We start from the raw sequence: 14859 nt of genomic DNA, 5'->3' as shown, positions 1-14859 counted from the left end.
ATAGACGGCAGATAAGGGCAACGGCCCATTTAGTCTGCCCACCCTAATGTCCCTCCCCTACCTTTGCCCTGTGAATAGATCCCATGTGCCGATCCCATTTGGCCTTAAAATCAGGCACGCTGCTGGCCTCAATCACCTGTAGTGGAAGACTGTTCCAGCGATCAACCACTCTTTCAGTGAAAAAGAATTTCCTGGTGTCACCTCGCAGTTTCCCGCCCCTGATTTTCCACGGATGCCCTCTTGTTGTCGTGGGACCCTTGAAAAAGAAGATATTTTCCTCCGCCTCGATGCGGCCCGTAAGATACTTGAACGTCTCGATCATGTCTCCCCTCTCTCTGCGCTCCTCGAGCGAGTATAGCTGTAATTTGTCAAGCCGTTCTTCGTATGGAAGATCCTTGAGTCCCGAGACCATCCGGGTGGCCATTCTCTGCACCGACTCCAGTCTCAGCACATCCATGCGATAATGTGGCCTCCAAAATTGCACACAGTATTCCAGGTGGGGCCTCACCATGGATCTATACAATGGCATAATGACTTCCGCCTTACGGCTGACGAAACCCCTTCGTATGCAACCCATGATTTGTCTTGCTTTGGACGAAGCCTGCTCCACTTGATTGGCAGACTTCATGTCCTCACTGACGATTACCCCCAAGTCTCGTTCTGCTACCGTTTTTGCTAGGAACTCGCCATTAAGGGTATAAGACTTGCATGGATTTTGGCTGCCCAGGTGCATAACTTTGCATTTTTTGGCATTGAAGTTGAGTTGCCATGTCCAGTAGGAGTAGGTCGTGCATCATGTTGTCGGGCATTGAATCTTCGTCTGTTGTGCATTTGCCCACTACATTGCTTAGTTTGGCGTCATCGGCGAATAATGTTATTTTACCTCTAAGCCCTTCTGCCAAGTCCCTTATAAAGATGTTGAATAGGATCGGGCCCAAGACTGAGCCCTGTGGCACTCCACTGATCACCTCCGTCATTTCGGAGGGGGTGCCGTTCACCACCACCCTTTGAAGCCTACCTCCAAGCCAGTTCCCAACCCATTGCGTCAATGTGTCACCTAATCCTATAGAACTCATCTTGCTCAGCAACCTGCGGTGTGGTACACTATCGAATGCTTTGCTAAAGTCCAGGTACACGATGTCCAGGGACTCCCCAATATCCAGCTTCTCCGTCACCCAATCAAAGAAGCTGATCAGGTTGGATTGGCATGATCTCCCCTTAGTAAATCCATGTTGTCGGGGATCCCGTAGATTCTCTTCATCCAGGATCTTATCCAATTGGTGTTTGATTAGAGTTTCCATTAGTTTGCTCACTATCGATGTTAGACTCACTGGTCTGTAGTTTGCTGTCTCCATCTTTGAGCCTTTCTTGTGGAGTGGAATGACGTTAGCCGTCCTCCAGTCCAGCGGGACGCTGCCTGTACTAAGGGAGAGGTTGAAGAGCGCGGACAGTGGCTCTGCCAAGACATCACTCAGCTCCCTAAGCACCCTGGGGTGCAGGTTGTCCGGCCCCATTGCTTTGTTAACCTTGAGCTTTGACAGCTCACCGTAGACACTGCTGGGCGTAAACTCAAAGTTACTAAAAGGGTCAACTGAGCCAACCCTTGTCTGTAGCTGAGGGCCAAGCCCCGGCACTTCTCGGGTGAAGACTGAGCAGAAGTATTCATTTAATAGTTGGGCTTTTTCCGAATCCTTTTCCACATAGTCTCCGTCTGGATTCCTAAGACGTACAATCCCGCCTGAGTTTTTTCTTCTGTCACTGATATACCTGAAGAAGGATTTATCTCCCTTCTGGATGTTCTTTGCCAGAGACTCTTCCATGTGGAATTTAGCCTCCCTGACTGCTGTTTTGACGGCTTTTGATTTGGTCAGGTAGTCTGCTCTAGAGTCCTGCTTCCCCGATTGTTTGTAAGAGATGAATGCTTTTTTCTTCTCCTTGATGAGGTCTGAGATCTCCACAGTAAACCACTGTGGCTTATTGTTCCTTCGTCGTTTACTTACTGATTTAACATAGCGGTTTGTTGCTTCTTGTATGGTGGCTTTCAAAGTCGACCACATTTCTTCCACATTATCGGTTTCTGCTTGGCTTTGTAGCGCCTGGTGAACAAAGTCTCCCATTTCTTTGAAATTTGTGTCCTTGAATTTGAGGACCTTGGTCAGTGTGGTAGATTTAGTGAAATCTTTCCTGAGATTGAACCATACCATGTTGTGGTCACTGGAGCCCAACGTGTCGCCCACCGAGACCTCTGTGACACTTTCTCCATTGGTAAGTATCAGGTCCAGTATTGCCTGATCCCTTGTTGGTTCCAACACCAGTTGCCTGAGTCTTGCTCCCTTCATAGAGTTTAATAGCCTCCTGCTGCTGCCGGAAGCAGAGGTAAGTGTAACGCAATCCACATCAGGCATGTTGAAGTCACATAGCAATACTGTGTCCCCACGCAAGGTGATATTTTCTATATCTCCGATTATTTCCATATCCAGGTCATCCTGTTGTCGTGGGGGTCTGTAAATTACGCCAAGATACAAGCATTTGTCCTTCCCTCTGGCCAAATTAACCCAAAGGGATTCCCCAATATACTGGACATCTGAGATTCTCGTGATCTTAATGTCATCTTTAGTATATAATGCTACACCTCCTCCCATTCTGCCCTCCCTGTCCCGGCGAAGCAAGTTGTAACCCGGTATAACCATGTCCCACCCGTGGGAGTCTGTGAGCCAGGTCTCGGCTATCGCCACCACATCCAGGTCGGCATTCCTTATTTCTGTTTCCAATTCCAGGATCTTGTTTCCTAAACTGTGTGCGTTGACGTACATAGCCATCCATGTTGTATTTTTGTTACCTCTCAATGGGGATATTCCTGCTTGAGCTACTTGAACACCTTTAGCATTATTTGCGTTATTTGTGCTTTCCTTAGACCCAGAACCACAATGTGTACTCCCCTTAGACCCGGAATTACAATGTGACCCATAAATATGATGTGACCCTACTCCCGACTCGAAAGTGTGTGCACTCACCCCCGACCCAGAATTTCGGTGACTACTTACCTCAGCCTCAAAAGTATTGGCAGTTTAGTTAGCCAGGTATGTTGTTTGTGCCTGTACCCTCCCCCGACTTACCTAGTTTAAAGCCCTGTGGAGTAGGCGGGCTAGATTGTTCAGACAATCGTTTAGTAGCTGCCTCGATGGAGTCATTAAACAATTCATTGGCCTGACAAGGGATGTTGGCCAGACGATCTTGAAGATTGGGGTCCATGTCTACAGTGCGGAGCCAGGCAAGCCAGCGCATTGCCACTGAGAAGACAGTGACCCTCGAGGAAAGTTCAAATGCATCATATGAAGATTGAAAGAGATGCATGTGGAGTTGAGCCAGAGTGGTAATTACATGCTGAAACTCTGGAAGACGGTGTTGAGCAATATATTTGAAAAATTCAGGCAGGATGTCAACCAAATGCTTGAAATAAGAAGTGAAAACAAAATTGTAATTCAAAACTCTAGTTACCATAAGAGAATTTTGTTACAAACGACGACCAAACTTGTCCATGGTCCTGCCCTCTCTTCCAGGAGGAACAGTGACATAAACTTTGGCAGGATTGGTCCTTTTCAGAGAAGACTCCACGAGAAGGGACTGATGGGATAACTGAGATTTCTCGAAGCCCTTGCAGTGGACCATCCTGTAACGAAATTCCAGCTTTCCTGGTACAACAGGAACAGAATAAGGTGTTTCAAGATTCCGCTTGAAAGTTTGAGAAAGAAATCTATTGAAGGGCAATTTAAGAGACTCCGCAGGAGGATGAGACATACCCATTTCTTCTAAATACTCTGTAGAGTATTTGTAATCAGAGTCCAAAGTAATATAGAGGTCCTTACTCATTTGACGTAGGAAAGAAGAAAAAGATATCTGCTCCAAGGAAGGTTGGCCTCGAAGGGAAGAAGGTGACCTCGCAAAGCGCTTTGCAAAGCAGAGAACAAAGATGAAGCTTCTCTGGAGTACTGATACCCGAGATCTGAATATGCAGGTATACATGACTCGCTGAAAGAATGGATAGAATCCCTCACAGGAGAAGAAACATAGGTGTAAGGCTCTGGAAGTGGTGTCCTCGACTTCACTTCCAGAGTTGGAGGCCTTGAAGAGTCTCGAGGCCTGGAGAAACAAGGTCTGTCTCGAGAAGAGGACCTGTGCCTCGATGAATGCCTCAACTGATTTGGAGAACTATGCTTCGAACCAGGCAAGTCCAGCTGAGAGGGATGTCGAGGAGTCTTCACCCTATGCCTCGGAAAGAGCGACGCCTTATGCGAGGAAGGAGAGCTGGAGATCGAGATCAAGACACCAAAAGGGACTGTGTTAAGGTATCTTGAGGCACTGACAAGGACTCAACTCCTTGAGTGGCATACTTATACTCCAGATGAGACACTAGCAAAGACTAGACTCCTTCTATAGTGTGTGTAGAATCCTCTTGAGGCACTCCCAAGGACTCGACTCCTTGTATAGAGTGGGTAGATTCAGCTCGAAGCACTGTCAAGGACTCGACTCCTTGTGATACTGCTAAGTGCTCAGACTGGACTGCAGGAAGCAGAGTCGAGGTAGGAGAATGTTTGGCAAGCATATTACCAAACTGCCGATCCAAAATGGTCTTGATCATATCCTCCAAATGTGACACCGAGACTTGAGGATCTGGTACATTTGGCGTGGCTATAGTCTCCGAGGAAGAAGAATGAATCTTCAACGTTGAGACATGCTTCTTGGGCATCTTGATAACCACTGCTGGTACCTGACCTGAGGGAGGCAGCGAGGAAAGTGTATCCCCAGGAGAAGACTTAGTAGATTTGCCCGAGGACGAGGACCTGTCAAACGAGGAGGGTTTGATTAAGGTCGAGGTAGAAGGCGGAACTCCTGTGAGAAGCTTGACTGGATTCGAGGTCAAGGTAAGTGGATCCATACCGCCAAAGAGTTTCTCCACCTGAACTCGACGGCGTTTGATGGCTCGAGGTTGAAGGGTAGCACAGCGGGCACACAACTCCAGATGATGGTCAGGTACCAAACACTGAACACACCACCTATGTGGGTCAGTGAAGGAGACTGCGTGCTTGCAATGGCTACACTTCTTGAAGCCTGTGACCGGCTGGGACATAAATGGAATAATAGCCTCAGCAAGATCGAAGCCTGCAAGCTGAGGCCGCAAGGCAGGCCCCACCATGACAGGAAAGAAAAATAAAATTAAGGGGTTATTTTTAAATAAATGAAAACGCGAAAAGAAACACAGCGACCCTGTAAAAAATAAAGAACTAGCTGCAGTGAGAGAAGGCACGAAGTAGAACTGAGTCTAGCGCAGAGTGTCGAAATAGGATTTCTTGGAGAACTGAGGAGAAGCGCGCCCTGCGTCGGGCGGGAAAGCACTCGCGCATGTGTGGTGCGGCAGTCGCGAACTTTCTACAGTTCTTCAAGCAAGTCTGCTTGCGAAGCTGTCCACATCCGGGCTCCATGGATGACGTCACCCAGATGTTGAGAATACACTGCCTTTTTGTCTTGGGATAAAAATGCTTTTCATACAAAAAGTTAGCAGATATTTAAGCCTGTAAATTTGGGATGATAAACTCCTTAGGAATTACCCTATCTGTGGAAATATGATATCAGCTGTCACTCCAAACTTGGCACAAAGGTTTTAGTTTCAGTCTTCATTAGCTAGTGCCATATGTGTGGAAGCTATTTTGCTTGGAGTTAAAAAATGATCTTTCTTTATTTAAATTATATCTATTCTGGCATGGATACTATTTGGGTGATTCTAAAGAATTTCCAGGCTCTGTTAGGTATGATAAAGATGCATTTTAATCAAACTTGTGATATGCAGAAGCTAGATTCTATGAGAAAGGAACCTGCAGAGATTGTTTTCAAGCACAAGTACTGGTTAAGCATATAGTGTTAGTAGGGAAGTGATATTACAATGAAATGAAGTTTATATATCACTAATAATAAAACCCTAGAGCGCGCATGCGCTCTTGAAAATTTGTGATTCCTGGCACCATGAGGTGTGCTTCTGTGGCAGTTTTCTATTTCACACCTCACAGCGCTTGCAGGGGCTGGAGGCGCGTGCGGTGGCTGAAGGCGATCGACTGTGCTCTCTCCAAACCTCCTGGCTCCAGCGATGTAGGCAGCACCAGTGGCAGCAACCGAGTGGTGGACAGCAGCCCCGCTCCGGCCGTTGACCCTCCCACAGCCAACAAACCTCCCGGCTCCAGCGGCGTAGGCAGCACTATAAACACGCTGCTTCGTGCCCTTCTACTGCTGATTTCCTCTGCCGCGTCTCTGGTGACATCATTGGAGGGTCTCCCGTACGAAGAAAGACTGAGCAAATTGCAGCTCTACACTCTCGAGGAGCGTAGGGAGAGGGGAGACATGATTGAGACATTTAAGTACATCACGGGACGGGTAGAGGTGGAAGATGATATCTTTCTTCTCAGGGGACCCTCGACCACAAGAGGACATCCGCTCAAGCTCAGGGGAGGGAAGTTTCGTGGAGACACCAGGAAATACTTCTTCACGGAGAGAGTGATTGAGCATTGGAACGAGCTTCCAGTGCAGGTGGTCGAGGCACGCAGCATCTCAGACTTCAAGAACAAATGGGATACCTATGTGGGATCCCTACGAGGTCATGCCAAGGGATAGGGTCACTAGGACTGAATGAGCGGGTCAGTAGAGTGACAGTATAATTACAATTATTTTTTAGGGGGTCAGTAGACTTAAGAGGGTGGGTAAATAGTGTGGGCAGACTTGATGGGCTATGGCCCTTATCTGCCGTCATCTTTCTATGTTTCTATGACACAGGAGAGGAAATCGGCAGAAGGCTGCGAAGCAGTGTGTTTAAAGTGCTGCCTATGCGGTTGGAGCCCGGAGGTTTGTTGGCGGTGGGAGGGTCAGGAGCAGGCCAGATCGAGCAGGACAACGGCAGTAAAAGAAGGGGGAGGGGGCCGAATGGAGCAAGGAAGAGAAGGGAAAGGGGGGGTGGGGGAAAATGCTGCTACTGCTTCAGCACAGGAAAGGGGGGATAGGAGGGAAATGCTGTTGCTGCTGCATAGGGAAGTGCAATGGAAATGCTGCTGCACAGGGAAATGGGGAAAAATGACAGACAGACAGCGGGAGGGAGAGAGAAAGAAAGAAAGACACAGGGGCAGGGAGAGGGACAGAAAGATAGACAGAGAAAGGGGGCTAGAGAGAGAGAGTCAGCGGGAGAGGGAAAGGGGGCTGCTTTGGGGGGAGGGGTGTGCTTGGGGCAAACAGCTTTGCTCTGGGGGGGAAGACAGAAGGGGCCATGGAGAGACAGGGAGAGGGAAAGGGGGCTGCTTTGGGGGGAGGGGTGTGCTGGGGGAGACAGAAGTGGCCATGGAGAGATAGGGAGAGGGAAAGGGGGCTGCTTTGGGGGGAGGTATGCTGGGGTCAGACAGCTTTGCTCTGGGGGGGAAGATAGAAGAGGGCCATGGAGAGACATTTGGGGGGGAGGTGTGTGCTGGGGCAGACAGCTTTGCTCGGGGGGGGGGGGGGGAGAGGGAGACAGAAGGATACAGACAGCGGCCAAGGAGAGAGAGATAAAGAAACACAGACAGACAGACACATCTATTCTAGCACCCGTTAATGTAACGGGCTTAAAGACTAGTTAAAAAATAATTTCTGATTGTAATTTCCAGAACATATAGTCCTCACATTCAGTTAGATCAATGTGGTTTTCTATTCTAGATTATGTATCAGACTAGTAAAATGTCCAGAGTGTAGACTAGCGTCAGGGCTCCTTTACTCTGTATTATAAAGAATCTGTATCATGTTTGTTCTTGATCAGTTTTATAAATAAATACAAAAGGGAAACATCTCAAAGGTACCTCCTCTTGTTACTTGTGCACAGTTAGGGTAAACATAAAAACACAATTTTTATTTATTTTTTTACATGTTCTCACAAAGTTTCTATCTCAGAGGATATTTAGCTACATCATCAACTTGAGAAGCTAAACATGCCAGACTTGTTGGGAAGTCCTTGTTCATTGTCAGCCTATGCTTGCAGCTCCTGGGCCTGGATGGGTTTAGCAGAGGGCCGCCAACTGCAAACTCTGACAATATCCAGTGGGCCTTATTAGTTCACATTCAGGCAACCAAACTAGCTTCCAGTTTTGGCCGAAACTAGGCGATATGTTTCAGCTGTAGCTTTGCTTTTGGCCGAAACAAGAGGGGAAGGGGGAACCAGTTTTGGTCTGCCTCTAAGCTCCCATATATATTTGAACACATCAAATATTATCTACGCACTAATTTCATATATTCAGAACATAAAACTCTATTCAGAACATAAAACTCATGGCTTGGTGTGGAAACAAAAGGAACTGTGCTACCCAGTAAAAGGGTAACCTCTACAGCATTCCTTCCACTATTTCCTTCTCTCCTTCCTGCCTCTCATTTTTCTACCTTCTCTCCCCACTGCATTACCTCCTTCTCCTTTCTGTTCTCTTTCATTATACGGTTTTTAATTCTGTAAATCACTGAGTCTTTGCTAGGCCTAGTGTTGTATATCAGGTAAAACAACATGCTGTCATAAGGTTCTTGCATGGACTGAAACCTGCATAACTTGTTGCATTATATTGAAAAAGAACACAAGTTTTCACTTCCATCTGCAGAGATGTAGGGTTTACAGACATTTTTAAGGTCCTTTTAACATAGACAAAATCTGAAGAGCATATTTCTATTACCTATCTGCTCCAATTCTGATCATTTCATCCACTTCAAACATATTTTATTGGACAACAGCCATAAACATAGTGCAGGCTTTGAGGCATCAGATACTGCTCATGCCCTTCTGTAGAGGTGAGCAATGAAATGGGAAGAATTTTCTACAAGGCAGACTTACTTGCAGGTTGCTCCAGTTTCACAACAAGCGCCTGCAAGGCATAGAGAGCCTGCAGTTCCCTTTGCTCATCGTTGATATACTTCTGCAAAAGCTTAGCCCGATTTTTGATCACAGCAATATCCACTCGGTATGGATTCTCAACTGCAAAGAGAGACCAGTAGTAATTGGTACTGGCACAAGCACTACCCACTTGGAGAGCAAAGTACTGCTCATGGTACCTTTCAAGCAATACAGAATGCTATATTGTAAAGAGCCCAGACCGTGTTCAGTAAACACTCTGTCCTAGTTCAACTACATACATTCAGAGGAGCTAATTTAGTCATATTTATTTAACTAAGACTAACCTGCCAAAGTACTGAAAAGCAATCTCAGTAGAGAATAGCCATTAAAATGCCAGGTTAGGATAAAATTTGTATCATAATCTTGTACTGAAATTATGTACGTTTAATCTGTAACCCGTTCTGCGCTCTTTGGGGATAAGGGAATAGAAAACGAAATTAATTAATTAAAAAAAATAACCACATACAAGAAAATATTTTTGTATATATATTACAAAATAAAATGAAAACAAAGAATATAAAAAAATAAAAATCTAAAGACTTCAATATTAAAAGTGAGTCCAAAGCCATCCTGTTAGTAGTAATGAGTTCTAGAGGGAAGGCTCGTCTGGGCAGTTTCAATCTACCCTTCATTCTCTGAGATCTGGTTCTATGTGCCTGAGACTCTTTTAGCAACAGATCCCTCTAAACATCCAAAAGACGAAACGACCTGAAAGCTAGCCTCTGAATCATCCTTTCTGAGTACCAGCAGAGAAACTGGCTCAAAGGAAGGGTTCTGTACAGAAAGAAGACCTAGGCAGGTGCACCAGTGTATGCAGAAAAAGGGAAGAGGATAAAAGCAGGAAAGGCTGATGCACACCGAAGAAGGGGCATTCAGAAAGGTTTACAGATTTTAGACAGGTACTTATTTTGCAGCTGGGGCAATGAAATGTTAAGGAACTTGAAAAAGTGGGGAAGAGGCTTTACACATCAACCTTGAGAAATTAGGTTCTTACCTGCTCATTTTCTTTCTTTAAATCCCTCCAAACCGGCACAGACATATAGGTTTATACTCCTCTGCCAGCAGGTGGAGAATGAGAACACACTGAATTCTTACAGTACAACTGGGCTGTACAGTTCCTCATAGAATTAGTCTGACAAATAGCCAAAACTATAAGCTTAACTTGTGTAATTTTATTTCATTGAACAATGAACAGTGTAAAACCAAGCACAACTGTTGGAAAAGGATCAGGACAACCAGAAATAACCCCACAGTTCGCCAGCTACACCAGACGAACCAGATGTTGCTGCTCCATAATCAGTTATGTATACTCCCCAGAAAAAGAAAAGGCACGAGATCGCAATCCTGAAATAAAAATGACTCTTCAAAAAACACAGGGTGGGTTCTATGCCGGTCTAGAGGGACTGAAAGAAAGAAAATTAGAAGGCAAGAACCTAATTTCTCCTTCTTTATCATCCCTCCAGACTAGCACAGATGGATGGGATGTACCAAAGCAGTACCCTTCACGGGTACGACTCCCAAAGCGCCACCAATAGAGCGCACTCACCAAAAAAAGCATCCCAACGTGCCTGAATATCCACCCGGTAGTGACGCACAAAAGAATGCAAAGACCACCAAACTGCAGCCTTACAGATATCCCCTGGAGACACAAAAGAGGATTCAACCCAGGAAGCCGACTGACCCCGAGTGGAATTAGCTTTGAGAAACTCCAGAACTGGTTTCTTTTGAAGAAGGTATGCTGACACGATAGTCTCTTTGTTCCAACGCACGATTGAAGCCTTAGATACACCTTCCTCCTTATGACTGCCCGCCAGGAGAAAAAGTTTAAAAGTTTAGCTTTTTCGGAGTCTGATTCTACATAGTTCCCGTCTGGTTTCCTAAGGCGTATTATCCCGCCTGTTTCTATTTCTGTCACTAATATACCTGAAGAAGGATTTATCGCCCTTCTTGATGTTCTTCGCTAGATTCTCCTCCATTCGGAATTTGGCCTCTCTGACTGCTGTTTTGACTGCTCTTGACTTGGCCAGATAGTCTTCTCTAGAGTCCCGCTTCCCTGATTGTTTGTAAGAGATGAACGCTCTTTTCTTCTCTTTTATGAGGTCTGAGATCTCCGCAGAGAACCACTGTGGCTTATTGTTTCTTCGCCGTTTACTTACTGATTTTATATAACGGTTGGTTGCTTCTTGTATGGTAGCTTTCAGAGTTGACCACATTTCTTCTACATTATCTGTTTCTGCTCGGTTTAGCAGTGCCTGATGGATGAAATCCCCCATGCCCTCGAAGTTGGTGTCCTTGAAGCTGAGGACCTTGGTTAATGTGTTAGATTTGGTGAAACATTTCCTGAGATTGAACCATACCATGTTATGGTCACTGGAGGCCAACGTGTCGCCCACCGAGACCTCTGTGACACTCTCCGTTGGTAAGTATCAGGTCCAGTATTGCCTGATCCCTTGTTGGCTCCAATACCAGTTGCCTGAGTCTTGCTCCCTGCATAGAGTTTAATAGCCTCCTGTTTCTGCTGGTCGCAGAGGAAAGTGTGGTCCAATCCACATCAGGCATATTGAAGTCACCTAACAATACTGGGTCCCCATACAAGGTGATATTCTCTATATCTCCGATTAATTCCATATCCAGAGCATGGAGGTGCACCACAGTATCTACACAGACGGAGGAGGTGAGCCAGCTGGACGGAGACTTTTTACAGGAACTAATGAGCCTAAGGGAGGAGGTGAAGCGCTTGAGAAGCATCCGAGAGGATGAAGCCTTCATTGACGGAGTTGTCCAAGAGCTGTCCCAAGTCACCGAGCAGGCGCATGACACGTCCATTCTCGGGACCCCTAAACATTCAGCTTTGAAACCGACGGTTGGGGTACAGGAAATGGCTGGAGATGCTGATTCCTGGCAGCTGGTGTCCTCCTCCATAGGTAAGCATAGGAGACCCATCCCCCCTTCTTCAATTTCTTCATCCTCTTCTTTTTTTTACCGACAGGGCAGTTTTACATCTACCCCTCACCTCACCCTGAAGAACAGATTCCAGATACTACAGGATGGGACTGCCGATGAGGAACAGGATGAGGTCCAACCCGAGGCTCCAGTTCCAGAGACTTCTGATCAACCCCCCCCCCCCCCCGAAGAAGCGCAGAGTTGTGGTCATTGGGGACTCCATGCTGAGGGGCACCGAGGGACCAATCTGTAGACCAGATATACAGTCAAGACTTACACCCTTAATAGTGAGATCCTAGCAAGGACTGTAGCAGAACGAGACTTAGGAGTGATCATCAGTGAGGACATGAAGACTGTCAAGCAAGTGGAGAAAGCTTCATCTAAGGCTAGACAAATCATAGGTTGTATACGTAGGAGTTTCGTCAGCCGTAAGCCCGAAGTCATTTTGCCATTGTATAGATCCATAGTGAGACTCCATCTGGAATACTGTGTATAATTCTGGAGGCCGCATTACCCCAAAGATGTGCTGAGACTTGAGTCGGTCCAGCGAATGGCCACCCGGATGGTTTCGGGACTCAAGGATCTCCTGTATGAGGAATGGCTGGATAAATTGCAGCTATACTCACTCGAGGAACGCAGAGAGAGGGGAGACATGATTGAGATGTTCAAATATCTCACGGGCCTTATCGAGGTGGAAGAGGATATCTTCTATTTCAAAGGTCCCACGGCAACAAGAGGGCATCTGTGGAAAATCAGGGGCGGGAAACTACACGGTGACATCAGGAAATACTTCTTCACCAAAAGGGTGGTTGATCGCTGGAATAGCCTTCCACTACAGGTAATTGAGGCCAGCAGCGTGCCTGATTTTAAGACAAAATGGGATCGTCACGTGGGATCTCTTCACAGAGAAAGGTAGGGGAGGGTTATTGGGGTGGGCAGACTGGATGGGCCGTGGCCCTTATCTGCTGTCTATTTCTATGATAGGCGCTTGGTGGCCACTTCGATGGAATCATTGAAGAGCTCACGACCCACACACGGGAGATTGGCAAGACGATTCTGTAAATTTGGATCCATATCCACAATGCGGAGCCAAGCGAGGCGACGCATGGCGACGGCAAAAGGCCCTGACCCTCGAGGACAACTCGAAGGCGTCATAGGCCGCCTGAAAATATATAGAGGCAGAGCTGGGAGAGAGTCTCCTCGAGGAGACGAAACTCCTGACGCCAAGAATCCGGTATGTCCTCCTGGAATGAGCGGAAGGCATCCACACAGAATCGGAGGTAGGAAGTGAAGATAAAGTTACAGTTAAGGACACAATTCGCCATCATTGAGTTTTGGTAAAGACGGCCACCAAATTGTCCATTCTAAGGCCCTCCCTGCCCGGAGGGACGGCAGCGTAAACCTTAGAGGGGTTGGAATTCTTCAAGGAAGACTCAACCACCAAGGACTGATGAGAAAGCTGAGAACTTTCAAACCCCTTAACTGGAATCGTCTGGTAATGGGACTCCAACTTGGAGGGAATAGCCGTGACCGCATAGGGGGTCTCCAGGTTCCGGAGAAAGGTTTGCTGGAGAACCTGGTGCAATGGCAAGCACAACGCCTCGCGGGGCGGATGATAGAAACATAGAAAGATGACGGCAGATAAGGGCCATAGCCCATCAAGTCTGCCCACACTATTTACCCACCCTCTTAAATCTACTGACCCCCTAAAGAATAATTGTAATTATACTGTCACTCTACTGACCCGCTCATTCAGTCCTAGTGACCCTATCCCTTGTAATTATACTGTCACTCTACTGACCCGCTCATTCAGTCCTAGTGACCCTATCCCTTGGCATGACCTCGTAGGGATCCCACATAGGTATCCCATTTGTTCTTGAAGTCTGAGATGCTGCGTGCCTCGACCACCTGCACTGGGAGCTCGTTCCAATGCTCAATCACTCTCTCCGTGAAGAAGTATTTCCTGGTGTCTCCACGAAACTTCCCTCCCCTGAGCTTGAGCGGATGTCCTCTTGTGGTCGAGGGTCCCCTGAGAAGAAAGATATCATCTTCCACCTCTACCCGTCCCGTGATGTACTTAAATGTCTCAATCATGTCTCCCCTCTCCCTACGCTCCTCGAGAGTGTAGAGCTGCAACACCCATCTCCTCCAGATATTCCTGGGTATAACGGGACTCAAACTGGAGGTCCAGTTTCAAGGCCCTACCCATGTCAGAGATGAAACGAGTAAAAGAGGAGTTTCAAGAAAAAGACTCATCCTCCTGAGGAGACCCCGAGCGAGATCTGGGGGCAGCCGAGAAAGAGGGAGAAATTTCCCTTGAATAGTAAGCCGGGGCCTCGGAGTCCCGCGAATGGGAGACTGAAGAGGCTCTACTAAAGTGTTTGGGGGGTGTCAAGGAATGACCCCGTGCTAGGTGCGCTGGGAAGACCCCGGGGTCTGAGGAATTAGCTGGCGACGCCTCGGGGAAGACTGGGTAAAGGAAAATTCCTCCACCGGTTTCAAAGAACACCCATTAGAGGCTGGTAGCTGCCTCGATTGGGAACACAACCCAGAGTCCAACTCAAGGACAAGCGTGTGTCTAGAAGGTTTCGCGGTCGGAGACCTGCCCCAAAGGGGCAGAGAAGACCGGGACATTTTAGGAGGGGCAAACCTCGACAAAGTAGCGGGGGAAAAACGGCTCCCTGGCCTGGATCCCCAAAAAGTTACAGGTGACTCGGGGGATGAAGAATCGCTTGAGGGAACCCGGCGAGTCTTGCAGGCAGGGCCTCGAGAAATGAGGGGACGCTCAGGCTGGTCAGACCGAGACTGGGTCGAGACGAGATCATAGGCGTCGAAGTCGGGACCAGTTGGCTCACCACCAAGGAAAGCTGCGTGGTAAGAATAGCCTTAAGTATGTCCTCAAACATAGGCACCGAGACCAAGGATGGTTGGGTCTTAGGTGCAGCAGTGCGCTCCTTCGGGGGCGACCTCAAGGAAGA

The 14859-nt window shown here is 47.3% G+C and overlaps 1 protein-coding gene across 8 annotated transcripts in view; it reads right to left on the bottom strand.

The window, feature by feature from the left end:
* EIF4G1 (eukaryotic translation initiation factor 4 gamma 1) overlaps positions 1 to 14859 on the bottom strand; it is a 292071-nt gene that overhangs the window by 12536 nt on the left and 264676 nt on the right. For all 8 annotated transcript variants that reach the window (XM_033959150.1, XM_033959151.1, XM_033959152.1 and 5 more), the window contains one exon: positions 8879 to 9019. In XM_033959150.1, coding sequence (XP_033815041.1) covers positions 8879 to 9019 — 141 coding nt within the window. The remainder of the gene's footprint in view (positions 1 to 8878; positions 9020 to 14859) is intronic.

The sequence above is a fragment of the Geotrypetes seraphini genome, chromosome 9, assembly GCF_902459505.1.
Source record: "Geotrypetes seraphini chromosome 9, aGeoSer1.1, whole genome shotgun sequence".
NCBI classification, from domain to species: domain Eukaryota; kingdom Metazoa; phylum Chordata; class Amphibia; order Gymnophiona; family Dermophiidae; genus Geotrypetes; species Geotrypetes seraphini.
The sequence above is the reverse complement of the archived record's forward strand: the minus strand, read 5'-3'. Positions and strand labels throughout refer to the sequence as shown.